We start from the raw sequence: 18,595 nt of genomic DNA, 5'->3' as shown, positions 1-18,595 counted from the left end.
TTGGAGATTTCAATGTTCACCACCAGCTTTGGCTTTCCTCTCCCTTCACTGACCACCCTGGTGAACTAGCCTTCAACTTTGCTATCCTCCATGACCTAGAGCAACTGGTGCAACACCCTACTCGTATTCCTGACCGTCTTGGAGACACGCCCAACATTCTTGATCTCTTCCTCACCTCTAACCCTTCTGCTTATGCTGTCACCCTTTCATCTCCGTTGGGCTCCTCCGATCACAATCTCATTTCTGTATCTTGTCCTATTTTTCCAATCCTCCACAGGATCCCCCAAAGCGAAGGTGCCTCTGGCGTTTTGCCACTGCCAGTTGGGGGGACCTGAGGAGGTATTATGCTGATTTTCCCTGGAATGATTATTGCTTCCGTGTCAGAGACCCATCTCTTTGTGCTGAACGCATAACAGAGGTGTTAGTATCTGGCATGGAGGTGTACATTCCTCATTCTTTTTCTCAACCTAAACCTTCTAAACCTTGGTTTAACTCAGCCTGTTCTCGTGCTATACATGATAGAGAGGTTGCCCACAAAAGGTACTTGAGCCTTCCATCTCCTGAATCTCATGCACTTTATATCTCTGCCCAGAATCATGCCAAGTCTGTTCTTCAACTTGCCAAACACTCTTTCATAAATAGGAAATGTCAAAATCTTTCAAACTCAAACTCTCCTCGTGACTTCTGGCATCTAGCCAAAAATATCTCAAATAACTTCACTTCTTCATCTTTCCCTCCTTTATTTCATCCTGATGGCACCACTGCCATCTCTTCTGTCTCTAAAGCTGAACTCTTTTCTCAAACCTTTGCTCACAACTCCACCTTGGACGATTCTGGGCTTGTCCTCCTCTCCTCCTCCCTCTGACTATTTCATGTCTACAATCAAAATTCTTCGTAATGATGTTTTCCATGCCCTTGCTGGCCTAAACCCTCGGAAGGCTTATGGACCTGATGGGGTCCCTCCTATTGTTCTCAAAAACTGTGCTTCTGTGCTTGCACCTTGCCTGGCCAAACTCTTCCAACTTTGTCTATCGACTTCTACCTTTCCTTCCTGCTGGAAGTTCGCCTACATTCAGCCTGTTCCTAAAAGGGTGACCGTTCTAATCCCTCAAACTACCGTCCTTTTAATCTCTTGCTTGTCTAAAGTTTTGAATCTATCCTGAATAGGAAGATTCTCAAACATCTGTCACTTCACAATCTTCTGTCTGATCGCCAGTATGGCTTCCGTCAAGGTCGCTCTACTGGTGATCTTCTGGCTTTCCTTACTGAATCTTGGTCATCCTCTTTTAGAGATTTCGGTGAAACTTTTACTGTTGCGTTAGACATATCAAAAGCTTTTGATAGAGTCTGGCATAAAGCTTTGATTTCAAAACTGCCCTCTTATGGCTTCTATCCTTCTCTCTGCAACTTTATCTCAAGTTTCCTTTCTGACCGCTCTATTGCTGCTGTGGTAGACAGCTACTGTTCTTCCCCTAAACCTATTAATAGTGGTGTTCCTCAGGGTTCTGTCCTGTCACCCACTCTCTTTCTATTATTCATTAATGACCTTCTTAACCAAACTTTTTGCCCTATCCACTCCAACGCTGATGATACCACCCTACATCTTTCCACGTTCTTTCAGAGACGTCCAACCCTTCAGGAAATTAACAGATCACGCGGGGACGCCACGGAACGCCTGACTTCCGATCTTTCTAAAATTTCCGATTGGGGCAGAGAAAATCTAGTAGTTTTCAATGCCTCAAAAACTCAATTCCTCCATCTATCAACTCGACACAACCTTCCAGACAACTATCCCCTCTTCTTCAATGACACTCAACTGTCTTCCTCTTCAACAATGAATATCCTCGGTCTGTCGTTTGCTCATAATCTTAACTAGAAACTTCACATCTCATCTCTTGCTAAAACAGCTTCTATGAAGTTAGGTGTTCTGAGGCGTCTTTGCCAGTTTTTCTCGCCCCTCCAACTGCTTACTCTGTATAAGGGCCTTATCCGTCCCTGTATGGAGTACTCTTCGCATGTTTGGGGGGGGGGGTTCCAGTCACACAGCTTTGCTTGACAGGGTGGAATCGAAAGCTCTTCGTCTCATCAACTCCCCTCCTCTGACTAACTGTCTTCACTCTCTTTTTCACCGCTGAAATGTTGCATCCCTTTCTATATTTTATCGCTATTTTCATGGTAAATGTTCTAGTGATCTTGCTAACTGCATGCCTCCCCTCCTCCTGCGGCCACGCTGCACAAGGCCTTCTTCTTCCTCTCATCCCTATTCTGTCCAACTCTCTAATGCAAGAGTTAACCAGTACGCTCAATCATTCATCCCTTTCACTGGTAAACTCTGGAACTCCCACCCTGCATCTGTATTTCCAAATTCCTACAACTTGTCTTCTTTTAAGAGGGAGGTATCGAGGCATTTGCTCCCCTAATTCTGGCTGACGGTTTTGGCACTTTTTCTACTCTTTGGAGAGCCAGTGCTCAAGTGGGCTTTTTTCTAACTTTCTTTTTTTTGCCCTTGGCTGGTCCTCTTCCCTACGTAAAAAAAAAAAAAAAAAAAATATATATATATATATATATATATATATATATATATATATATATATATATATATATATATATATATATATATATATATATATATATATATATATATATATATATATATATATATATATATATATATATATATATATATATATATATATATATATATATATATATATATATATATATATATATATATATATATATATATATATATATATATATATATGCTTTATTTGCCTTGTAAGTTCATAACCACGAGAAAATGCAGGGAAAAATAGTGGGGAATGGGGAAAGCATGGGAGAAATCTTCTTAAGTTATTCCTGAAAACATTTTCTATGAAAGTGCTCGCTCCTAACAGATGGCAGCACTGCTGCTATCCTCCAAACTTTAACCCACACTACAACTTTTTCCTTGTTTATTTCTTGATTTTGACAGTGTAGTGTTGGGTCATAATGGGACACATTACTGGCCCTCCTTACGACCTTGGAGCTGCCCCTAACCAGGAAGATGTTCATCACTGAACGTTACTTTCTGCCAGAGTGCCGATCTCCAATCATTGTATTTCCGGCAGAAATCCAGATGTCACTTCTTCATAGCCTCCGTCAGAAATGGTTTCTTTGCGGCGTGGCGTGTTGGCAATTTTAAGCCCTTCTGAAGACGGTGTTGAATAGTTTGTACCGAGACATTCTGCAGGAGGTTAAGGTGTTTCTTTTTGAGGTTAACGGTTAATATAGGGTTTTCTTTCACCTCTCTTACCAGGATCTTGCCTGTGTGTGGAGACATCTTCCTTAGTGCCCCATAGCTTGGTTTTCTGGCTGGTACCACACCAAACGGAGGTTCTTTGCTGCAGTTTTTAGATTGTAAATGGTCCTCCTTGTCACCTTTAATTCTGCTGCTACACGTATGACAGACCAGCCTTCAATTAAGAGGGCAAAGCCCAGGTTTTATCTTGAAGAGACAGCTGTGCATAAGCCACAATAATGAATGTGGAGTGTCTGGTAGCACATTGAAGTTGGTGTGCAAGTAACAAATAGGGGCGCTCAGGAGCAACGTAACAAAAACCTTCTCTGTAGAAGTGCTGGAGGTGCTCTGAAGCCTGATGTGGTAAGGAACAATGAATAGAGGTAGGCTTTAGATGACCAACATCATCACTAGTTCCACCCACTCTGCTGGTGGCGGGAACGCAATTAAACACTACATGGACATTTGCGTGTGTACTTATTTATTGCAGTGAAAATGTATACTTTTTTTTTTTTTTTTTTTGCTGCTGCCACTGTATTTGTCGATATTCAGTGCGTCTCTATACTGAACTATATTTTTCCTTTTCTAAATTTGTTTATATATTTTTGTCTCTTTGTAATGCATATTTAGAAAATGAATGCTACACGGTTCAACAGAAGAGAGAGAAGATAAAATAAGAAAATAAAGATATCAGAAAAAAATTATGAAATTATGGAAAGATCAATAAAGAAAATTATGGAAGCTTATCAAAGAAAGTCCAATTGTGATATCTCAGTTTAGATTATTTGTTATAGAAAACTTTTGTTATGAAGGAAAATGCAAGATAAAATAGTTTTCTTACATGAATAAAAAAAAAAAAAAAAAAAAAGTATTTTTCAGTTAATTTTTATAGCAGACATTTTTCTACTTATTATGTTTTGTTTCTTTGCTTATATTTATTTATATATGCAATTCGAAAGGCTCACGAATGGCATCTTTTTTTTTTTTTTTACAATTTATCCATGTAATATCAGGAAAAAAAAAAAAAAATCATTGAAGCTTGTCAAGGAAAATCCAATGTTGATATAGATTTTCAATTATTTGTTACAGAAAAGTTTCGTTTTTCTGAAAGAAAAAATGCTAGATAATATAACTTTTTTTTTTTACATGCATTAGAAAGATCATATGGAAATGAAAAGACCATTTTTTATATAATTTTCATAACACTAAAAACGAAATAAGCTTCATATTATTCATCATTCATGGTTTATTATTCCCTTCTACAAATACTGTTTATAGCAATTTTACTACATAATCAAATTTCTTTAAGAGTAAGATTAAAATGTGATGTATGTGAAAACTGCTGTACGACCCACTGGTGGGTCGCATAGCAACAGTGGATAGTAACTGATGACCCACCGGTGGGTTGTATCGCACAGAACGTGTTAATGTTCACGTTTTCTTGAAATTGTGTTATTTTAAGGAATCTGTGTAATACGAGGAAAACCCTATTTTTCAACACAGCTATTTTGAATGTGTGCAATCTAAAGTCATGCAAATCAAGAACTCCCTGTATTTGGTTTTCCCTTTACTATTTCCTATGCATTTGAAATTCCCTATAGCTACAATAATCATGTTCCTTAAAGTGTGTAGTACATATTAACAACCTGAAACCATTTCTCAATGCCCACCTTGCCTTGGTGCCTCTCCAGGCCCCTCACTTGTCTCTAGCTCTGAGCCATTATGGCAGACAGGCATCTTTTGCCCTCAAACTTCCATTGATATTGATAAGCATTTATCTTTGGAGGAAGATATTGATCAAACCAGTGATATCAGCATTGATGATAGTGATGGTGATCGTAATTACGTATTTGATCAGCAAATGGATGAAGAAAACGAGGCAGAATACTTTGGAGTGTTCTCACCACCTCTACGCACTGCTTCCTCTCCCACTGCTGGCCTGTCACATGCTTCTACCTCATCTTCCCCTTCTAACATATCTGACTTACTGTATGCATCCATCATAAAGAAAAGATTAGGGAGTCTAGACCATTTTCATTTGGAAAGCAACAATCATCTGTCATCCTAAATGAAGATAATAGTGATAATGATGACCTTGATTCTAGTATAGTAGTTCCCAACCTTTTTGTTTCTATTTCTCCTTTCACGAATTCTTAACAGTTGTGTGTGTCTCCTTCATTTATCTCCCAAATACCATTGTGCCAAAAATTGCAATTTCGCAAACATACATTCATACATACACATGCAGAAGTAACAATATTGTGTAACATACTTTTAAGCCAAATTAATCAATTAAGAGAAGAAAATTATGCACTTTTTTTTATTCAGGTTTCCAAAACCAATAAAAAATGTATGATTTGCAACAGTTCACCATGCCCCCCAGGTCGAGAACCACTGCTTTAGTACATCCACACAGCAGATAGGCAGTGACAAGATATGTGGCACGCAAGCAAACATAAGATTGCCCTTTGTTGTCCATTCTCCACAAAACACCACTTTGCATGGATAGGGTGAGGGTACCTGCTATACCTGACCCAGGTAAGCCTGATGCCTGATAGGACTGGATACATAGGGCAAATATTGAGCCACAAGTTATTTTATTTATCCTTTTTATAAGTAAGAGAGGAGAACTGGCCAATGGCAACAAAAATATAAAGAAAAAAAAAATCAGTTGCCAGTCTCCTTACAGAGCCGATAGAATTAGCCAAAGAACAGGGACAAATGTCTTGAAACCTCCTTCTTGAATGAAGTCAAGTCATAGGAAGTTGGAAATACAGACACAGGCAAGGAGTTCCTGAGTTTACCAGAGAAAGGTATGAAAGACAGAGCACTATTTAACTCTTGTATTAGAGAAGTGGACAGAATAAGGGTGAGAGGAAGAAGAAAGCCTTGTGCTGCCAGGCCACATGAGGATGGGAGGCATGCAGTTAGCAAGATCAGTAGAGCAGTTAGCATAAAAATAGTGACAAAAAGATAGCAAGAGATGGAACATTCTGGAGGTGAGAAAGAGACTGAAAACTGTCAATCAAAGGAGGGAAGTTGAGGAGATGAAAGGCTTTTGATTCCATCGTATCTAATAAAACATGGGACTGTTATGGCCCGCCCGTACATACTCCACTATCATCACCTCCTCCGCTTGCTACCTCGTTCGCCACCTCTCCACCTCCCATCCACGTCAGCGTCTCATGAACCTTCCACGTCACTGTCTCATGAACCCTCCACGTCACCGTCTCATGAAGCCCCGTTACTGTCCCGAAATTGGATTCACGCGGCCCCATTCGACTCAAGCGGAAGTGTTAAGTGAGCTGCCTGATTTCTGGAAGTCAGTTGAGGTCAAGGCCTCAACCAGTGAACACAATGCCTCTTGGACTACCGTGGGATCCACCTCACCCAGCACTTCACCACTGAGACACCTCACAAGTACAGGCAACCCCTGTTTAACGAAGGTTCACACAACGAAATTTCGCTACAACGAAGGTTTCATTTTACTACCATCTGCTCGTTTAACGAACACCAAACTCGCTTTAACGAAGCTTTATCCAGGTAATTTTTTTTTTCAAATTTGAAAGCCCCACCATATCAAGCAAGCTGACAGGCTTTTGAATACACCAGGAGCTGCTGGTACTAAGGCCTGCCTCAGGAAAAATCCTGGGACCCCTATAGAATAAAGATCAAGATCAAGATCAAGCCTCTCGTGGACAACACGAGCAACACTAACTCCCCAGTCAAAACATAACAGCGTCAGCAGCAGCTTGTCTTCCCTAGCTCAACTTACCACCAAAATGCCCTGCAATTGGCCTAGTGTTCGTAAGAAGACCAGGAAGTCTCTTACTCTCCAAAAGAAGCTAGATATTATTCACAGACATGAGAGAGGCCAGAAAACTATGCAGTGCTGGCCACTATCTTGACTCCATATTATACTGTCTCTATTTTCAAGTCAGCAGACTCTATTAAGAAGGCTGGTGAGACCGTATCTTCCTTGCAAGCTAAAAGAACCACCTGAACTCGTGACTACAATGGATAAAATGGAAAGCCTTGTGGAAATGTGGTACATAAGTTTTGTATGCAGTATAATGATGCGCACTTTGTTTACATTCCACAGGTTGCCGGTTAGTGTCTTTCCCGTTTCACTCTTCCTCCCTTCATAAAGTTAAGATCATCAACATTATAAAGTTACATATATACATACATTAGTGTACATTATAATGACTTAAATTAAACTACCTAAATGTTTAACTTCATAATTTTTACTTTCATTAAACCTTTTACTGTACTATGATGCACTCTCGCTTTGCTTACTCTCAATGGAAGTTCAAATCGGGGTTAAACTTGTTATAATCGGTTCGCTTAACGAAGTTTCGCTTAACGAAGTGTTTTTTAGGAACGTAATCCCTTCGTTAAACGGGGGTTACCTGTATCACTTCCCCTCGTCCCGTTTTTTTCCACATTGCCTCCATATAGGATTAGTATTATTGTTAGGTATTAAGTTGGGTTCTTTATTGTTGTATTTATTTTTGTGTTATATATATATATATATATATATATATATATATATATATATATATATATATATATATATATATATATATATATATATGTGTGTATATCAGTTTCATGTGTTTCATGTTATATCTATGTGTATGTCAGTTTCATTGTTATTGGGTTATTAAATAGCTTCTTAAGTGCCCCCTTTGCATATCCTCACCAGTTGAACCTGCAGTTGTTGTTTTTTTTTATTGTTATTGTTCACCGGATCCCCGATGCCAATCTTACCCATTTAACCAGTGAACGTAACAATTGGCGACCGTGACAGGACCATTATAACCCTTGTTCAGTGTTCCATTTTTCCAGTGACTTTTTTTCTGTGATTACATTATTTTTTTTGTGTTTCTGTGGTGTTGTGACTTTGATGTGTTTTTTTTTCTGTGATTTACTCTGCGTGTGGTTTAAATTTACCTTTGTGCGATCAAGTGGCTCCCTTTGGGTTAAAAGTGTTTCGTGACTTTCATTGGTATCACATAGCAGTTGTAGAGTAGGAAACCAGGTAGAAAGGTGTGTTCTATTTTTTGCACATAGGCAGGTATGTAATAAGTGTTATCCAAGTATTGGGATCATCATATGTTCATGCGAACCCTCAATCCCCTCACTTCGCGGATCATTTTTCTCGCTAGTTATAATTGGCCATTTTAACTAGTCCCTCAGACTAATCCGCCTCCTTACCAATAACAAGTCTCAGTACAATTCACTCCTCACTCTCAAGTCTTGTAACTAGAGTAATCCGGATCCTTTTTAATGCCGTAATTCTCTAGTTTACCCCCATTAGTGATTGTACTCATAAGTGTTTACTTAAGTATAATCTAGGTAATTTCCAAGGTTGCCTTTATTATCACTCTGCCAAGTTCCTCCATTAAGTAATTCACTTATCATTTCTTTGATGTTGTTTGCTTAACATCTATTCAATGTGGCTTCCGCTCAGTTTAACGTTGAAGATTTTTGTGCTGACCCTTCTCTGGAACAACTTAAAGATGCTAACATAAAGAAAGACCAATGGAAAGCCATCGCTAAACATTTTGATGTTCCCATCACGTCTCAGATGACTAAAGAGGTCGTTAAGAATGTAGTTGTTGAACATCTAGTGCAAGAAGGTCAGTTGCTAGGAAATGCCATAGAAGAGTTAACTCCCATGTCAGCAGCCTCTACGAGGACTATAATACACAGTCCCCAGGAAGAACAGGATAAGAGTAGGATAAGTCAGTGGGAAATTGAGAAGCTTAGACTAGAATACCAAATGCAAGAAAAACAAATGCAACTACAGGCAGAAAAAGAAGAGAAAGCGATGCAACTACAGGCAGAAAGAGAAGGTAGAGAGAGAGAACAAGAAAGACAAATGCAACTACAGGCATAAAAAGAAGAGAGAGAATTTCAGTTACAACTTAAAAGGCAGGAGAAAGTTAGAAATTCAGGAGTTAACCCTACGAAATGACGCTAAGTTTAGAGGGGAAGTAATAGATTTAAAGAAAAAAATTGGCTAGCTTTAGTCCTGCTATAGCTGCTCCTCTAGTTCCCCCTTTTGATGAATCTGATGTTGACGGGTCATTTCGCGCCTTTGAGAGCATTGCTAATAGGAATAAATGGCCCAAGGATCAGTGGGTGTCTCTCCTTGTCCCCAAGCTAGTAGGAAAACCTTACAGGGTATACAACGGCCTTAGTGATGAGGTAGAGTATGAAGAGATCCAAGCCTCAACCAGTGAACACAACACCTCTTGGGTCTACCGTGGGATCAACCATCACTCAGCATTTCACCACTGCGACGCCGCATAAGTATCACTTCCCCTCATCCGTGCTTTCCACATTGCCTCCATATAGGATTAGGATTATTGTTAGGTATTAAGTTGGCATTTATTGTTGTATTTATTACTGAGTTATATGTATATGTGTGTCATTTTCCTGTGTTTCATGTTATATATCTGTGTTTCATGTTTCATGTTATATATGTGTGTCAATTTCATTATGGGTTATTAAAATAGCTTTTTAAACTGCCCCCTTTTGCATTTCCTCACCAGTTGAACCTGCAGTGTTTTTTTTTATTGTTATTGTTCACCGGCTCCCCGATGCCAATCTTACCAGTTCTGACGGATACACACAACAGTTCCGAAAGTATGTGAAAGCAGACTCTCACACCTATGTTGAATTTGCTTGTGAGAATCTAAGACAATTTAAGAAATGATTAGCCGCCCTTAACATTACCACCTTTTCGGAGTTGCTCAATCTAATGGTCCTGGAAGAATGGAAGAACAAGTTACCCTTTAATATTCTGAGGCATGTGGAAGAACGGGGAGAGAGTGAGCTTATGTCTGCTGCTAAAGTGGCTGATGCCTTTGCTTTGTTGATGGGATCCCTGGGTAGTAGAGGTCGTGGTTCACTATCTAATGTTAGGTCCTCCTTTGGGAAAGGTTTTGGGGGCGCGGGTGGTAAGCCGACCGGATTCTCGCCAAATACGTATAATTCCCACTGGTGTACATACTGTAAGAAACCAGGTCACACGATCCAAAAATGTAGACACCCAAATTACAAGGCCTCTCAACGTCAACCTTCTTTTGTGGTCCCTAAACCTAACACCTTTGAGAACAAGAAACCAGTGGCCCTAGCTAACCCTGTCAACTCTCCTATAGAACTTTATGACTTATACACGTATCAAGGTAAAGTGTCCCTGACTGATGGTAAAGACAAGGCAATAAATGTCAAGGTTCTGCATGATACAGGTGCTGCCCAGTCCGTCTTAAGGGAAGATGTCATCCCTAACATCAAACAGGCTTTCACTGGGGAGGTGATCCTTACAGGTCTCGAATCACAGCTCTCCTATCCTTTGGCTAATATCAGCTTACAGTGCCCTTTAATTTCAGGAGAGGTTGAGATGGCCATTAAACCTGGTGAACTGCCAGTACCGGGGGTACATCTTGTACTGGGTAACGATCTTGCGGGTAGTTTGGCTGTTCTGAACTTAATTGTTCTTGAGTCCCCCTTAGAAAAAAGTCCCACTAAGACCCTAGCCGAAACATCCCCTCACTTCTTCCCAGTGTGTGCAGTCACCAGGTCTCAGTCCAAGTCCCCTGCCCTTTCATCACCTCCTCCACCAATGACTGCCTCTACTGACAACTTGTACAATAACATCATTTCAAAGGAGAATTTGATTAATGCTCAGGAACAGGATCTCACTTTGGCTAAGATCAGACATGTTGCCAGTGAGACAAAGGATATGTCTAAATTGCCTTGTTTTTATTATCAGGAAGGAGTCCTGATGCGTGCCTACAGACCTCCTGAACTGAAACAACTAGACACCTGGTCAGAAACACATCAAGTTGTCATTCCCTTGTCTGTAAGACCAGCCATTATAGAACTAGCTCATGATGGATTGTCAGGTCATCTAGGCATCCAAAAAACCTACAAGAAGGCTCTTCAACATTTTTTTGGCCAGGAATGAAAAAGGATGTGTCACACTATGTAAAAACATGTCACATATGTCAAATTGTGGGTAAGCCTAACGAACGCCTTGTGCCAGCTCCTCTGATGCCTATTCCAGTTCAGACGGAGCCCTTCGAAAAGATCGTTCTGGACTGCGTAGGGCCCTTACCCAAAACCAAACGAGGGAATCAGTATTTGTTAACCCTCATGGATCCCACTACCAGGTACCCTGAAGCATTCCCTCTTAAGAACATCACATCAAAGACCATTGTAAAACATCTAATACATTTTTTTCACCTCGGTAGGAATTCCAAAACAAATTCAGTCTGACAAGGGTAGCAATTTCACTAGCAATTTTTTCCAACAGATAGTGAATGAGCTAAACATCGACCATGTAACCTCCTCGGCTTACCACCCCAATCCCAAGGCTGTCTGGAGCGGTTTCACCAAACATTAAAATCCATGATGAAGAAGTATTGCTTGGAGCATCAAGGAGACTGGGATGAAAGTATCTCTTTCTTCTCTTCGCCTTAAGAGAATCTCCTTAAGATTCTTTAGGTTATTCCCCTTTTGAATTACTCTATAGTAGACAGATCAGGGGGTCTCTCAAAATATTAAAGGATCAATGGTTTACTCAAAATACTCCTTCAAGCCCCAATGTGTCTGACTACATCAGTAACCTTAAGAATAAAATCAGTGAAGTCAGATCTTTTGCTAAACCAAACTTCCTCAAATCTAAAACTAAAATGCAACAAAATTCTCTTCCCAAATCTGTCATGAGAAGTTTCAAACCAGGAGACAAGATTTTACTTTTTCTCCCCACTCCAGGCAATGCTCTTCACAGTAAGTTCATGGGACCTTATGTTGTGGCTCAAAAACTAAGTCCATTAAACTATGTGGTCCACACTCCTGACTGTTGTAAGGATTCCCAACTAGTTCATATTAACCTAATGAAACCTTACCACTCTAGAGAACCAGAGGACGACTTGTCTCGCACTGTACCTGTATGTCTGGTAGGGAAGGAGTCTGGTCCTGTGCCCCCCGAGGAAGAGTCTGACATCGAATTCCTCTTCTCGTCACCTAAAGGAGTGCTATCCTCCTACAAGTGGACCCCACACGCAGCATCCTCCATCCCATCGCCTATCACTCCGCCAAGCTGAAGAAACACCAACTCAACTACTCCACCATTGAGAAGGAGGCTCTGGCACTTGTCCTGGCACTCCAACATTTTGAGTGCTACCTTCATCCTGGCCCTCAAACTAAAAAGGTCTTCACCGATCACAACCCTCTGGCCTTCCTTCACGCAATGAAGAACCGAAACCAACGCATTCTTAGGTGGGCCTTGTTAACTCAGCCCTTCAACTTGGAAGTCCACCATAACAAGAGGGTGGACAACATCATCGCCGACACCTTTTTTTTTTTTTTTTTTTTTTTACGTAGGGAAGAGGGCCAGCCAAGGGCAAAAAAAAGAAAGTTAGAAAAAAGCCCACTTGAGCGCTGGCTCTCCAAAGAGTACAAAAAATGCCAAAACCATCAGCCAGAATTAGGGGAGCAAATGCCTCGATACCTCCCTCTTAAAAGAAGACAAGTTGTAGGAATTTGGAAATACAGATGCAGGGAGGGAGTTCCAGAGTTTACCAGTGAAAGGGATGAATGATTGAGCATACTGGTTAACTCTTGCATTAGAGAGTTGGACAGAATAGGGATGAGAGGAAGAAGAAAGCCTTGTGCAGCGTGGCCGCAGGAGGAGGGGAGGCATGCAGTTAGCAAGATCAGTAGAACAGTTACCATGAAAATAGCGATAAAATATAGAAAGGGATGCAACATTTCGGTGAGAAAGAGACTGAAGACAGTTAGTCAGAGGAGGGGAGTTGATGAGACGAAGAGCTTTCGATTCCACCCTATCAAGCAAAGCTGTGTGACTGGAACCCCCCCAAACATGTGAAGAGTACTCCATACAGGGACGAATAAGGCCCTTATACAGAGTAAGCAGTTGGAGGGGCGAGAAAAACTGGCGGAGACGCCTCAGAACACCTAACTTCATAGAAGCTGTTTAAGCAAGAAATGAGATGTGAAGTTTCCAGTTAAGATTATGAGCAAAGGACAGACCGAGGATATTCATTGTGGAGGAGGAAGACAGTTGAGTGTCATTGAAGAAGAGGGGATAGTTGTCTGGAAGGTTGTGTCGAGTTGATAGATGGAGGAATTATCAAGATCTCCCGTCTCACCTCCTTCATGAGCCCATTACGGAGGTCTTAGGGGGGAGGAAATGTTACAGCCCGTCCGTACATACTCACTACCATCACCTCCTCTGCTTGCTACCTCGTTTGCCACCTCTCCATCTCCCCTCCACGTCACCATCTCATGAACCTTCCACGTCACCGTCTCATGAACCCTCCACGTCACCGTCTCATGAAGCCCCGCTACTGTCCCGAAGTTGGATTCACGTGGCCCCATTCGACTCAAGCAGAAGTGTTAAGTGAGCTCCCTGATTTCTGGAAGTCAGTCGAGGTCAAGGCCTCAACCAGTGAACACAACGCCTCTTAGACTACCGTGGGATCCACCTCACCCAGCACTTCACCAATGTGACACCTCATAAGTATCACTTCCCCTCGTCCCGTTTTTTCCACATTGCCTCCATGTAGGATTAATATTATTGTTAGGTATTAAGTTGGGTTCTTTATTGTTGTATTTATTTCTGTGTAATATATATATATATATATATATATATATATATATATATATATATATATATATATATATATATATATATATATATGTCAGTTTCATGTGTTTCATGTTATATCTATATGTATGTCAGTTTCATTGTTATTGGGTTATTAAATAGCTTCTTAAGTGCCCCCTTTGCATATCCTCACCAGTTGAACCTGCAGTGTTTTTTTTTTTATTGTTAATGTTCACCGGCTCCCTGATGCCAATCTTGCCCATTTAACCGGTGAACGTAACAGGACGAATACTCCATACATGGGCAAATAAAGCCCTTGTACAGAGAACAGCTGGAGGGGCGAGAAAAAAACTGGCAGAGATGCTTCAGAACGCCGAACTTCACAGAAGCTGTTTTGGCAAGAGATGAGATGTGAAATTTCCGGTTTAAAATTATGAGTAAAGGATAGGCCAAGAATATTCAGTGTAAAGATGGAGACAGTTGAGTGTCACTGAAGAAGAGGGGATAGTTGTCTGGAAGATTGTATTGAGTTGATAGATGGAGGAATTGAGTTTTTAAGGCATTGAACATTACTAAGTTTTCTCTGCACAATTTTGATGTGTTAAGCATCTGGCAGTAACACTGAGGGAGCCATATTTAAGGCTCCAGCAGGGCATTTAAAAATTATGACTTTGAATTTTAACTCTTTCTCTTATATTCTTTTGTAACCCTTTCTTTTCAGTTATTTGGTATCAAAAGAGAAAACTATTTTTGGTGACCTGGATGAGCATAAAGGAAATAAATCAATGCTGACCTCTTACAGGTTAAGCATTCTGAGGAGTTGCTGCCAGTTTTTCTCACACTCCCAACTCTTAACTGCTAAGAAGGAGATAGAAAGGATCTTTTCCTCAAATAAAGTGAAAAAATGGAATAGACTCAATGATCAAGTTGTTAGTGTCTCTAAATAAGATGTTCAGTCATAGTTTCTCTTCTCACCTGTTCCATTTGCAGGTCAAAAAGTTCCTCATCTGATCCAAGGAGACTCTCAATGTTGTATAATGAAGCATGGATGGCAATGATGAACAGACTGGCTCCTGTAAAGAATTCAAATTCCATCAGTGATAAAATTTTATTGTTTTTCCAATATAAAATTTTAAATGTTTTGCAGAAAAAAATGTTTATTTTCTATTGTTATGCAGAGAAGCCTAGTGGCAAGAGAGAAGTAGAAAGAGTGAGTCAGACAAAGGAACAGAAGGCAAACAAATTGTAGCATACAGAGTTGTAGGCAGTTTTATTGAAAGTCTGGTATGTTCATTTATTTATTTCCCCAACTTTATATTTCACCATACTGAAACCACTCCAATCTAGAAAAGAAAGACCTAAGGTTTATAATAAGACAATTAAATATAGCTGGCCCCTTTAGCAAATTTGAGCAAGCAAATTAATTAAAATGTAATTAGCATTGACAAAGTAAGTGAGTGGGGGTACTGCCAATCATTCACTTGCCCAATCTCCTCATTCTTTCCCGATTCTTCCCCTTCACAAGTCATGTGATCAAGCCAGCCTGGGAGTTGTTTGTGTGCTGAGGGACTTTCTTTGTTCGTAGCAGTTTGACAAAGATAAAGGATATAGGCAAAATGCCTGCTACTTAGGAGTCTTTGTTTGGGGCATAAGAGTTAAAATTTGAAAGACTAATAGTTGTGAACCTCCTAGTGCAGTGGTTTTCATTCTTTTTCTAACAGTAAGGAAACAAACTTTGCTTTTTGTCTTTACTTAGCACGTAAGAGCAACAACACAATTACAGGCGAGAACTGGCAGCAGACAGGGTACAAGTAGTAGCTGTGGTGGTGGTGAGGTGTGTGTCGTCTTCTGGTGTGCAGACGGTCTGCCCGCTCTCCCTCGCTCCAGTCACTCATCGCCTCGGCCACCACCCTTGTTGCTGACGTCACTCTAGCCTAGGTGGCATTCCTTAACATCACCACCAACAACCCACCAACACCAACAATCAATTGTCCCAACAGTTATTACCTTAACAGTCTTTAACCTTATTCAAACTTTACAACCAACAATAATACACTAATAACACACTCCCCCCTGAATACTATTCACACAGTGCAAACTCTGTGCCTTCTAATCCTTGATGATTGTCTTGGAAGCTCTCAGTCCACCTCATCTCCAGCAGCAGCATCTTCATTTTCTTCCTCCTCATCAATCTGGCCAGGAAGCTGAATGAGAAGCTCTTTGTCCTTGCTATCTGTTGTTACATCATCCTCCTGAGGCGTCTGGGGAGTACAATGATATAGATCCCTAACGTGGCGGGGGATTCCATCAACTTCAACAGCCTGGTGAGATAAGATTTTATTAACTCTACCTCTTGTATGCTGTTCATCACAACGGGCATTAGGCAGTCTTACCCACACTTCCTCTCCAGGCTGGTAGAGGCTGTCTACTTTCAACTTGCTTTCTTCACAATGATCCACTCCTTGGACTCTCACAGGATACTGGTACACCATGTTAGCAGGGGCAGATGAAGATTTGTGGTCATTAGGCCTTAAGTTGTACAGGTACACAGCCTCCGCTACAGAGCAACCTTTCCTCGCAGCAATAACCTTTATAGTCCGATGGCATCTTTCAACGATGCCATTTCCTGATGGAACATGTGCACATCTGAAACGGAGACGCACATCCCATTTCTTGGCAATGTCTGCGAACAGCTTACTGCAAAAAGCGGTGTTGTTGTCTGTCAGTAATTCCTCTGGTGCTCCGCACTCGCAGAACACCACCTCCAATTGCTTGATGATGCTGTCGTTGGTCTGAAGCCTCAGTTGACGTCAAACTGAAAATCGTGATGGCCCACAATCGATAAGAGTTAGGTATCGCTGACTACCATAGTGAGTGACATCCATCCCAACTCTCTGCTAGACTCCCCCACCTTGAGGCTCCCCTTCTGCCACTTCACTGGAGCTGGGTCAATAGACTGGCATACTCTGCAATTTGCAACTATAGCTTGCTCCTGCCGTCTGGTGACTGCTGGGTCGACTTGCCTTATGAAATAAAGCGTGTTTTATACCTGGATGACCCACAGCATGATGTATTTCTTCTATTTTGTCATGCGGTATAGCAATGACAGCTGCACACACTGGTTGGGTGGCTGTAGGGTAGGCATCGGGAACTTTCAGCCAACGCTGAGGCACTTGTGTCAAGCTGTCAGCGTTGTTGTTGATAGAAGAAATGAGAGTCATCGACAGCTGGAGGCCACACTCCTCGACCAACGACAGTATTATGCCCACTCCCCTTCAAATGAGCATCTCACTAGCAGCTTTGGTTTTGAGCCTGCTTCTGCCTGAGAGGCCATCAGAGATCCATCGATGCACTGTGGTAGAGTCCGTCATCAATTCCACTGTTCTAATTTTCCAGGCCAGTGCGAGATTCAATCCTTTTATAACAGCATCCAACTCTGCCATGTTGATGTGGCTGGGGTCATCTTTACGTAGCCATTTGGCATTTTCAACAATGCTGCCGCCTATTTCTACAGCGGCACCAAGTGTCAGAGAATCGGCATCCACCCAGACTCTGGCCTTGTCACCTCTAGCACTCCAAAATCCTCTCACAGGATCATTCTTTTTAACTTCAAGTACGACCTCATCTAGACACTTCCTTTGTTCTTCATTGGCGATGACTTCATCCCATCTCTCCAAGAAGAAATTGGCCTTCCTCTTGATGAAGGCCCTTGCCACTCGCAGCCAACCACACACAGGATAGTGGCCCACCAGCTTGCCACAGAATGAGAACACCACCAGCTTCGTTAACTCACTTGGTACATTGTTCACCTCGCCGTCTCTCTTCCACACCAGGCCCCTCTGCTCCCCTCAGACTCTCAGGTCCAGCACATATGCTCCGTCAGCAAGTCGTTCGCATGGCTTGCTTGATAGTCCAAATTTCTCGAGATATTCTTGTACCTGACCGGCCTTAACAAGGATGTCATCGATGTAAGCTGACGTTCCTTTTTTGACGACTGGATCTTATGAGATAATGCTGTTGAGCACTGCTTTCATAATCAAGGGGGCAACGTTTAGGCCAAATCCTAATCGCATTAAGCAATACTTCTAGCCCCTAAAGTTCACAGTCTGATATGGCCACAAAGAGTCGTGAATTCTGATCTGGAGATAAGCCTTAGCAAGGTCAATTACACAAACATTCACATCTTGCCTCCGCCGTGAACGCGTTGATATGTGCATTGAGCTCTCGAAAGTCCATTACAGGCCATACTTTCTTCTTATTGTGTTGTACAACAGCCATGAGAGGAATTAGACCTTTAGCTGGTCCGTACTTATGTTCGTCGTACGGAAGTAACCAGCCATCATTTATCCAGTTTTGGGGCTCTTCTTCATACAGGTCTCGTGTTTCTGGCGGCACAGAGTAGGCTTCCACCACATTTCTCAGGACACCAGGTTCCTTACCTTCTGACCACTTCCTAACTGCTGTCCAACAATTAGATGCAGGGTCATAAGTGGCACTAAAATCAGGTTCATCCACTTCTATTACGGCGGTGGCACTTGAACAGATCTGACTCTTCTATGCCAAATCGAATACCATTCTAAGCATCTACCGCAACTCCCCCAAGGGCCCTTATGGCATTCATGCCGAGAATTACCATAAAACCAAGGGGCTTCGTGGTTGTCACACAT

General features: G+C 41.4%; 1 protein-coding gene across 2 annotated transcripts in view; it reads right to left on the bottom strand.

Annotated features, from left to right (window-relative positions):
* Positions 1–18,595, bottom strand: part of LOC123500123 (prenylated Rab acceptor protein 1-like) — a 362,787-nt gene that overhangs the window by 34,043 nt on the left and 310,149 nt on the right. For both annotated transcript variants that reach the window (XM_045248791.1, XM_045248792.1), the window contains one exon: positions 14,904–15,001. In XM_045248791.1, the coding sequence (XP_045104726.1) occupies positions 14,904–15,001 (98 nt within the window). The remainder of the gene's footprint in view (positions 1–14,903; positions 15,002–18,595) is intronic.

The sequence above is a fragment of the Portunus trituberculatus genome, chromosome 50 (genome assembly GCF_017591435.1).
Source record: "Portunus trituberculatus isolate SZX2019 chromosome 50, ASM1759143v1, whole genome shotgun sequence".
Classification (NCBI taxonomy): domain Eukaryota; kingdom Metazoa; phylum Arthropoda; class Malacostraca; order Decapoda; family Portunidae; genus Portunus; species Portunus trituberculatus.
The sequence above is the reverse complement of the archived record's forward strand: the minus strand, read 5'-3'. Positions and strand labels throughout refer to the sequence as shown.